We start from the raw sequence: 8,993 nt of genomic DNA on the forward strand, positions 1-8,993 counted from the left end.
GCGATGCCCAGGTCCTGGCAGGGCTGTGTGAGGGCAGGGCGATGCCCGGCTCACCCGGGCGGGGTCACGGACCTGCAGCGCTGCCGCGGGCCGGGCTCTGCCGCCAAGGACGGTGCGATAGGACTCGTAGGCGTAGACAACGACCATGAGGAACGAGACCGAGTAGAAGGTCTGGGAGAAGAAAGGGAGAGGGATAAGGAGAGGGGGTCGGTCCTGCTGTGCCCGGCGCCCCCAGGGTACCTTCCCTCTGCACCCTCATGCCCCACCAGCCCCTTCCCTCCCCGTGCCCTGCAGTCCCACCCCACCCCTCCAGCCCCTTCCCTCCTCTGCACCCGCGGAGGGACCCCGTGGCCCCTCTGGTCCCTCTCGGGGCCGGCAGCACTGACCGCCCGGGCCCCCGTCCGTCCATCCCAGCCCGCAGGCGGGGCTCGGCCGCTCCCGGCGGCCCAGGGGGGTCCCGGTGCCCCCTTACCGTGACCAGCATCCGCCCGTAGGGACAGGCGGCGTAGGCGGGCACGGAGAGCGGGGCCGGCAGCAGCTGCAGCGTGGTCGTGCCCAGCAGGGCAGCGGCGCCCAGGAAATCCGCCAGGGCCAGCAGGGCCAGGGGCCGCAGCTGGGGAGGGGGCACGGCGTTAGCTCAGATGGCAGAGCCCCCCCGAGCTCCCACGGCCCTCCGCGGGCTGGCACCGGCTGCTCCCGGGGGGCTGGAGCGAGTGCTGGACATCCCGCACCTCCCGCTCCCCTCCCGCAGCTTTATCCCGGTGCCGACCCGGCTTCGCCTCGGGCTCAGCTGCGGCCGGGCCCGTCCCTGCGCCCCTGGAAGCTGGTGGCACTCACCTGGGAGTGGCAGCACTGCCGGCGGCACTTACCTGGATGCTCAGGAGCCGGTGACACTCACCTGGATGTGGCAGCACCGCCGCTGCCAGGAGGCGACAGCGAGGACGGATCCGCTGCCCAGGAGGCTGGAAAAGACGGGGCTGGTGACAAATGTCCCGGCAGAGCTGCTGCCGAGTCCCGGTTCCAGCCCCGGGAGCGGGGCCAGGACCCACCTGAGCAGCGCGGCCGGGAGGGAGGTTCCCATCAGCACCAGGACCTGGGGGAGACACGCGGGGAGCGCGGGCTCGGGAGTCCCGGAGCGGAGCCGCCCCGGGAGCCTCGGCCGGCCCACGGCTCGGGGGGATGTGGAGCCCCGCGGCACGGCCGGACTCGCTCCCTCGGGCATCCCAAAACACGGGGAAAGGTGCTCGCCCGGAGAGGCTGTGGCAGGGCTGAGGGGGCAGCGGAGGGGTCGGGGCCGGTCCCTCCCCAGCCCCTCGGCAGCCGCCGCACGGGGGGGTTTCCCTGCTCCATCCTCCTGAGTTTTCCTCCCCAGATGCCCTCCTCAGCATCCCGGATTCCCTCGCCCGGGGCTGGGGAGCGCCAAGAAGCCGCGTCCCGCCCGGGGCCACGCCGGGAGCGGCTCCCAGACGGCGCTGCTGGAGCTGCCGCCGAGGAACCGGAGCGACCGCCGGGGCCGGAGGGACCCCGGGGCTGAGTCACCGGGACAGCCGGGCAGGAGCCTGGGAAGAGCCGCTCCGGCCCAGCACGAGCCCTGCCCGGGGGGCCGGGACCCCTTTGCCGGTCCCAGCGCCGCCCCAGCTCCGGCGTGGGGGGACCCCGCGAGCCGGGATTTGTTGGAATGGGAACTGCAGCGTTCGGCAGCGCCATTCCCAGGTCTCCAGGGGGTTTTCCGCACGCACGTGGATTTACCTGGGTATCCGAGAGAGCCCACGGCTGCTCCTCTGCGTTGGCCATGGCCGGGGGTGGGAGCCTGGAGCCTTCCCGGCTCCGCCTGCGCCGGGCACAGCCCGGGATGGAGCCGCTGCCGGGAGCGCTGGCGCTGGAGCGGCTCCGCTGCCTCTGCCCGGGCTCGCTCCACACCCTCTGTGGGCACCCGGACACGGCGCAGCCGGAGGAACCTGCCCAGCCGGCGCAGGAGGAGCTTCCCCGAGGTGCAGGCGGATCATCCCAGCCCTGGGAGCAGGGAGGGATCAGCACCTCGGCTGGGGAGCCCAGGAGAGCACATGGACACCCCTCGGCATGTGGGGAGGGAGGGAACAGCACCGAGAGCTCCTTGTCCTGCTGCAGGAGTGCAGAGAGGCCACCGGGATGCTGCCAGGGCTGGAGCCCCTCTGCTCTGGAGCCAGGCTGGGAGAGCTGGGGGGGTTCCCCTGGAGAAGAGAAGGCTCCAGGGAGAGCTGAGAGCCCCTGGCAGGGCCTAAAGGGGCTCCAGGAGAGCTGGAGAGGGACTGGGGACAAGGGATGGAGGGACAGGACACAGGGAATGGCTTCCCAGTGCCAGAGGGCAGGGAGAAATGGGATATGGGGAAGGAATTCCCGGGTGGGGAGGCCCTGGCTCAGGTTGCCCAGAGAAGCTGTGGCTGCCCCTGGATCCCTGGAAGTGTCCAAGGCCAGGTTGGACAGGGCTTGGAGCAACCTGGGCTGGTGGAAGGTGTCCCTGCCCATGGCAGGGGTGGGGCTGGATGGGCTTTAAGGTCCCTTCCCACCCAAACCTTCCTGGGATTCTAAGTGCCAGAATCCTCTGCATCTTCTCCCCAGCACAGATCCAGCACTGATGGTGCAGGAATGAAGCATTCCCATTCCCACACTCACAGGGACCTCAGGAAATGAAGGGATTTATTAATTTTGTTATAATTTTAAACCCAAGGATGTTCTGGTCTCCAAGCACTGCCCAGCCCAACACCAACAGCCACCAGAGTCCTGCCTCAAACAGGGATTTACCTTTATTTCAGGGATATCGGCTGAAGGAAGAGAGGGAGGGATGGGGGGAAGGTCTGAGGGAGGGGGGAGGAGGAGGGAGAGGGACTGGAGGGAGCAGGGGAAGAATTGCAGCAGGAGAGCTGAGGAGGGTGACAGTGACACAGGGGACTCGTTTGGCAGCTCCTTCCTTGTTCTCCTCCGTCAGGTATGGATGGATCAGGGGATCCATGGACAGTGGATCTCTGTGCTCCCAGCTGGACCCCACCTTGTTCCCCTGCTCCCATCTGGGACCCCACACTGATCCCTGTCTCCCAGGTGGATCCCACCTTGTTCCTCTCCTCCCAGCTGGATCCCCCATTGTTCCCCTGCTCCAAAACGGACCCACATCAATCCCTGCTCCCAAATGGATCCCACCTTGTTCCTCTCCTCCCAGCTGGATCCCACATTGATCCCCACCACACCTGGGATCTATTCCAGGTCTCTTCATCCTCCAGGAGAGTACGAGGCAGAGGGAGAACAGGGGTCATCCCCTCAGCCTGAGCAGCAAAGCCAAAGCAGGAGGCACCATCTCCCTCTGGTGTTGTGGGAATCCAGGTCTCACCCTGGAGCCATCCCTGTTATTCCAGAGGCACCACTTAATTCAACCTTTCCAAACTGGGAGCAGGGTCCAGGCCCTTCCCTGGCTGAGCCAACACTTGTACCCTTGGGAAGCATTTCAGACACTCCTGGGGCAAACTGTCCCTTTCCCATCCAGTTCCCTCCATCCCAGCAGCACCTGGATCCCTCCCAGCAGGGACAGGTTCTGCCCAGGGCACGTTTTCCCTGAGGACCCTTTTGAGGAGAAACTGGCACCAAGGGCTGAGTTACTGGGAATCCAGGGGATTTGGCTGCTGGCAGGACCAGGACAGCTAAGGAGGCAAGGAGGGATGTTGCACCCCAGGGTCTCCCTACCCCTGGAAGCACCACGGTGGCTGCAGCACCCCAGGATCCCTGTCCCAGGCCACTGGTGGGTCCCCTGGGATGGGCTGGGGACATGGGAGACCCCCAGTCTGTCCCCCCATGACACGGCAGCTCCCCTTTTCCCAGCCCAGGGACAGGGAACACCCGGGCCCTTCCCTGAGCTGTGAGGGGACACAGTACATCCCTCCCCACACTGCTGCTCCTACAGCTCCCAGAGCTCCAGCCCCAAGGGCAGGGCAGGATCCTGCCATGGAATTGGAGTTTGCTGTGCCAGCTGCCCTTCCCAAGGTGGGACAGCTCCTTCCCAAGGCCCCCCCGGGCAGGGCAGCACCAGGAGCTGCTCCCCCGACCTGCTTTTAACTCCAGGCCCACCCGGGGGTGTTAATCCAGACTCATCCCTGTACTCTGGGCCAGGGAAGCTGAGCTTTAGTAGCCAAGGTTTAACTCCAAACAAGGTGCAGGAAAACAACACCACAGGGACATTTGGCCTGTGCAGATGAGAAAGTCTGGAAGCTCCAGCTGAGCAGAGCTGGGAAGAGCCTGTTCCAGGGCCACCAGCAAAACATCCCTCCTGGGGCTCAGGGAGCGGGTTTCAGGATGTCCTGGCTTCCTTCTTTCATCAATTCCCACGGAAATTAGGGAAGAACCTCCAGGTCCCTGCAGGCACTCCCCAGATCTGCCACCCCCTGCCCCCCACTGCTCCATCCCAGCAGGAACAGGGCCTTCCTTCCAGAACCAGCACTGCACAGCAGCAAAACTTCCCTGGGACTCCCAAAAACGAGGAGCAGGGCACCCATTCCAGCCTTTCCTCCGCTTCCTGCTCCCAAATGGGCTCAGGCAGCTCCAATTCCTGCTCAGCCATGTGGCACCTTGGGGTGGGGAATCATCCCTGGCACCACCACAGGTTCCACTTCAACATCCAGAAGATCCTTTCTCCTTCCTGGAATCACTGAGAATTCCCGAGGATCCCTGGGCAGGAAGGAGAGCACACCTGAGCCGTGGGAGGGGCCTGGGGCTGTTAAATTGGCTCTAGAGAAGAAACGTTGGAGACAACACTCAAGATTTTCTGCATTAAAGCCTCATCCTTTGAGCCTCTCATGGTCTGGTGCTATTTTAGCTCCATCTAAAGTGCTTCCCACCCTCTTTTTAATCTTCTGAGTCACGAGCCCGGCTGGAGTTTGAGGATCCAAGTGAGTTCCACCCTAACCCACGCCTGACAGGTTGGGATTATTTTAAAACCATCTTTAAAAAAGCATCAGGATCCTCAATTCCAGGGGTTTTAAACCAAGTCCCAACTCAGAGCAAATTCCCACACCGGGGCTGGAGGAGTTGGCACAATTCCACTGCAAACTGGTGCCAAAAACACCGGTTCAAGCCCAAATCGTGACCGGGAGCTCCGGGTGTGGCCGGGAGGAGGTTTCACCACGAGCAAAGTGGTTTGGGGCGATCACCAGGATGTTCTTACGGACAAGGGGGTAAGAGCTGCCCCCTCATCTCTTCCCGTGGAGCCACCAGCTGCCCTGGGCCGAGCGCTTGGCCACGTCCTCCTTCTCCTCGGGGCTGAAGTGCAGGATGGTGAGGATGGCCGTGAGCGTCTGCTGCCGGCCCCGCGCGTCGGGCAGCGTCAGGAACCGGTACACCACGTTCTTCAGGTACTCCAGGTTGGCTCCTTCCCTGCTCCTGTCCCGGAAGTTCTTCTGGATCTCTCCCTGCAGCGCCGCCACCTCCTCTCGGTGCTTCTCCCGCTCGGCCAGGGCCTTCTCCCGCAGCTGCTGCAGCTGCACCTCCAGGCCGTGCCGGTGCTTGCGCAGCGCCGACACCTCCACCTCCTTCCGTGCCAGCTGCTCCGCGTACAGGAACAGCGTGGGCTCGGAGCCCGAGGGCAGGGGGAGGCCCTGGGGGAGAACCTCTGAGGAGCCGTGGCCGGGGGAGTCGCTGGGGGGGACGTCCGGGCAGCTCTGGGAGGCCTGGAGCGCGTGGGGCAGCGCCAGGGCCCGCAGGCGCTCCAGCTCCTGGTCCTTCTCGGCCAGCACGGCCAGCGCCCGGTCCCGCTGCTTGTGCATCTCCTCCTCCAGGCGCAGCGCCCGCTCCCGGTACTCCAGCTGGCACCTCTCCAGCTCCTGCCGGTGCCGCTGCTGCAGCTGGGACAGCTCCTGCCTCTTGGCCTCCACGTCCTGCCGGTGCTGCCTCTCCGCGTCGTCCGAGGCCAGCTGGAGCGCCACGTACTTCTCCTTGAGCTCCCCCAGCTGCTCCTGGGCCTCCTCCAGCTCCTTGGCCAGGTTGATGTCCTTGCTGGACTTGTTCTTCAGGACCAGCTGGGCCCTCACCTTGTAGCGCTCGAACTCCTCCTTCAGCTGCCTCAGCTCCTGCTGGTAGTACCCGGCCGTGGCCTTCTCGCCGTCCCCAGAGCCCCTGGGCAGCTCCAGCTCACACGGCTCCTCCACGTCCGCCTGGCTCTTCCCGGTGGCCGCCTGCAGGAGCTTCTTCAGCTTCTCCATCTTGTCCTTGAGCACGTTCACGTCCAGGTTGGCCTCCTCGCCGTGGATGTCCCCCGGGGCCCGGCTGGAGGCGGCGATGGCCAAGGTCTTGTTCTCCAGGTCCAGCTGCACGATGCGGTCCTTGAGCTTCTGGATGACCTGCTGGTCCTTCTGCTTGGCCTTCTCGTAGGTGCCCAGCAGCTCGGACGCCTGGGACACCTGAGCCTCCAGGTCGGCCACGCGCCGCTCCTCCATCTGCGCGCGGTGCCGGAGCTGCTCCTCGGCCTGGGCGGTCTGGGGGCACGGACAGGGCAGGGTCAGGGCAGCACGGGGGGCACGGGGCACTCAGCTCTGCTCTGCCCCACCCCAAACCACCACAGGGCCTCCCCTTCCCCGGGAATCCTGCAGGAGACACCTCCCGGCCTTGGCTTCTCGGGGATTTGTGTATTTGGAATCATGGAACGATTTGGGTGGGAAGGGACCTTCAGGATCCTCTATTCCCACCCCCTGCCACCAGATTCACTACTCTCATCCACCTTCCACTAGCCCAGGTTGCTCCAAGCCCCATCCAACCTGGCATTGGACACTTCCAGGGATCCAGGGGCAGCCACAGATGGTCTGGGCAGCCTGGGCCAGGGCCCCACCACCCTCACAGCCCTGTCTCTCCATGCCTTGTCCCAAGTCTCTCTCCAGCTCTCCTGGAGCCCCTTCAGGCCCTAGAAGGGCCTCTAAGGTCTTTGGACTCAGATGGACTGGGAGGGGGAATTTGGCTCCTCCAGCCCCAAACCCTTCCTGAATCCCTGGACACGCCCCCCCATTCCCAGCCAGGACTCACCTTCTTCATCTCCTGCACCAGCTGCACCTGGAAGTGGTTCTTGAGCCCGGCCATCTCCTCCTGGAGCTGCTGGATGCGGGGGTCGGCCTTGCTGTTCTCCTCCCGCACCCCCTGCAGCTCCCTCTTGAGCTCCTCCAGCTCCTGGCTCAGCTGCCGCACATGCTGCTCGTGCCCCTGCGCCCGCTCGGGCGCCCCGGCCCTGCCGGCGGGCGCGTCCCGGCCCTGCTCCAGCCGCAGCTCCGCGTCCCGGCGCAGCTCCCGCTCCGCGCGCAGCAGCTCCTGCAGCTCCCGCAGCATCTCGGCGTGGTCGCCCTGCTCGCGCGCCCGCTCGTGCTGCTGCGTGATCAGCCGGGCCTTGGTCTCGGCCAGCTGCTCCCGCAGCCCCCCCAGCTCCAGCCCCAGCCGCTCCGCCTCGGCCCGCGCCCGCCGCGCCGCCTCCTCCAGCTCCTGCCGCATCTGCCGCTTGTCCGCCTGGTACGAGGCCTCCATGCGCGACTTCTCCTGCGTCACCGTGGCCAGGGCGCTCGTCAGGGTGGCCAGCTGGGCCTTCAGCTGCAGGAGCCTCCGCTCGGACTCGCCGAGGTCCCCCTCGGGGCCGGGAGGCTCCTCGGCTCTGTGGGCGGCGGGTCTGTCCTCCTCGGGCCCCGCGTCTGCCCCGGCACAGCTCACACCACCCACGGCGTCCCCAGTGCTGCCGCTCACGCCGGCTGTGCCATCTCCCGTGGTGCTGCTCACACTGGCCCCGCTGGTCCCAGTGTCCCTGCTGGCCCCGCTGGCCCCAGTGTCCCTGCTGGCCCCGCTGGCTGCCGTGTCCCTGCTGGCCCCGCTGGCTGCGGTGTCGGCGCTGGCGGCCGTGCCCGCGCTGTCCTCGCTGTGCTCAGAGCTCTGGTCATCCAGGGGCTCCCCGGGGCCGGGTGCTGGGAGATGGCCCTCGTGGGACACGGAGAGCACCTTCAGGCTGGCCTCCAGCGCCTCCTTCTCCTTGAGCAGGCTCTTGTAGGCCAGCACCACGTCCTTGAGCCGCGCCTGGTACCGCAGCAGCTGCTGCTTCTGAGCCTCGATGGTGTCCAGCAGGTCCTTCCTGCTGGGGCCGCCCCCGAAGCTCATCCCGAACTTCTCCATGGCCTGGGCAGCCTGCGGAGGGGAACCGGGACAGAGGGGGAACGAGAGGGAAAGAAATGTTTGGGATGGGCAGGAGCGGCTGGATGGGCTGGAGTGTCATCCTGGAACCCCCCAGCACACCAAAGGAGCAGGAACATCATCCTGAACCACCCCCCAGGACCCCCACTCTGACCCCCCCCCGCCCCCCCCACCCCCCCCCCAGGACCCCCATCCTGACCCCCTCAGGACCATCCTGACCCCCCCAGGACCCCCGCTCTGACCCCCATCCTGGCCACCTGCCCAGGACCACCCTGACCCCCCAGTACCCCCATCCCGACTCCCATCCCGAACCCCCCAGGACACCACCCTGAGCCCCCGGACGCTCATCCGGTTTCCCCTCAGGACCCCCAACCTGACCCATTCAGGACCACCCTGACCTCCCCCTCAGGACCCTCACCTGAGCCGCCAGGACCATCCTGACGCCCCCGGACCATCCGGACCCCCTCGGCCTCCCCTCGTTCCCCCCAATCCCCCCCATTCTCCCCGTTCCCCCCAGTTTCCCAATCCCCCCCATTCCCCCCATTCCCCCGTTCCCCCGTTCCCCTCACCCCCGTTCCCCCGTTCCCCTCACCCCCGCCCGGTGTCGCCGCCGCCGCTTCCGCCGGAACCCGCCGTGTGGGCGGGGCCAGAGAGGTGACGTAACGAAGGAGGCGGGACACAGGTAAATATGGTACTGGAAGGGGCGGGGCCACACAGGAGGCGGGGCGTACAGGGGTGTGGGCGGGGCTGCGCCCGGTGGGCGTGGTCTGAGAGCACGGAGGCGAGGCCTGGGAGATACGGGGCGTGGCCGAGGCGGGGGG

The 8,993-nt window shown here is 66.4% G+C and overlaps 2 protein-coding genes across 2 annotated transcripts in view; both read right to left on the reverse strand.

The window, feature by feature from the left end:
- LOC113940781 overlaps nucleotides 1-1,794 on the reverse strand; it is a gene marked incomplete at its 3' end in the record, with an annotated part of 2,611 nt that extends 817 nt beyond the window's left edge. The window contains exons 1-4 of the mRNA XM_027631931.1: nucleotides 1,750-1,794; nucleotides 899-1,093; nucleotides 473-613; nucleotides 73-171 (exon numbers count right to left, since the gene is read on the reverse strand). Of these exons, the coding sequence (XP_027487732.1) occupies nucleotides 73-171; nucleotides 473-613; nucleotides 899-1,093; nucleotides 1,750-1,794 (480 nt within the window). The remainder of the gene's footprint in view (nucleotides 1-72; nucleotides 172-472; nucleotides 614-898; nucleotides 1,094-1,749) is intronic.
- A 2,231-nt stretch (nucleotides 1,795-4,025) lies between these two features.
- On the reverse strand, nucleotides 4,026-8,307 carry GCC1 (GRIP and coiled-coil domain containing 1). The gene is made up of 2 exons (XM_027631932.1): nucleotides 7,033-8,307; nucleotides 4,026-6,491 (listed from the first exon to the last, which is right to left on the reverse strand). The coding sequence occupies exons 1-2, from the start codon at nucleotides 8,152-8,154 to the stop codon at nucleotides 5,211-5,213; spliced, it is 2,403 nt and encodes an 800-aa protein (XP_027487733.1). The 5' UTR covers nucleotides 8,155-8,307; the 3' UTR covers nucleotides 4,026-5,210.
- Between the last annotated feature and the right edge of the window lie 686 nt (nucleotides 8,308-8,993).

Source organism: Corapipo altera, unplaced genomic scaffold, assembly GCF_003945725.1.
Source record: "Corapipo altera isolate COAL_440 unplaced genomic scaffold, ASM394572v1 60425, whole genome shotgun sequence".
NCBI lineage: Eukaryota > Metazoa > Chordata > Aves > Passeriformes > Pipridae > Corapipo > Corapipo altera.

What these genes read in the sequence shown, in the direction of transcription:
- GCC1 (XM_027631932.1), bottom strand. Translation starts at nt 8,154, where the DNA reads ATGGAGAAGTTCGGGATGAGCTTCGGGGGCGGCCCCAGCAGGAAGGAC. An exon ending in TGGTGCAGGAGATGAAGAAG is followed by an intron (nt 6,492 to 7,032) that starts GTGAGTCCTGGC and finishes CCGTGCCCCCAG; the next exon opens with ACCGCCCAGGCCGAGGAGCA.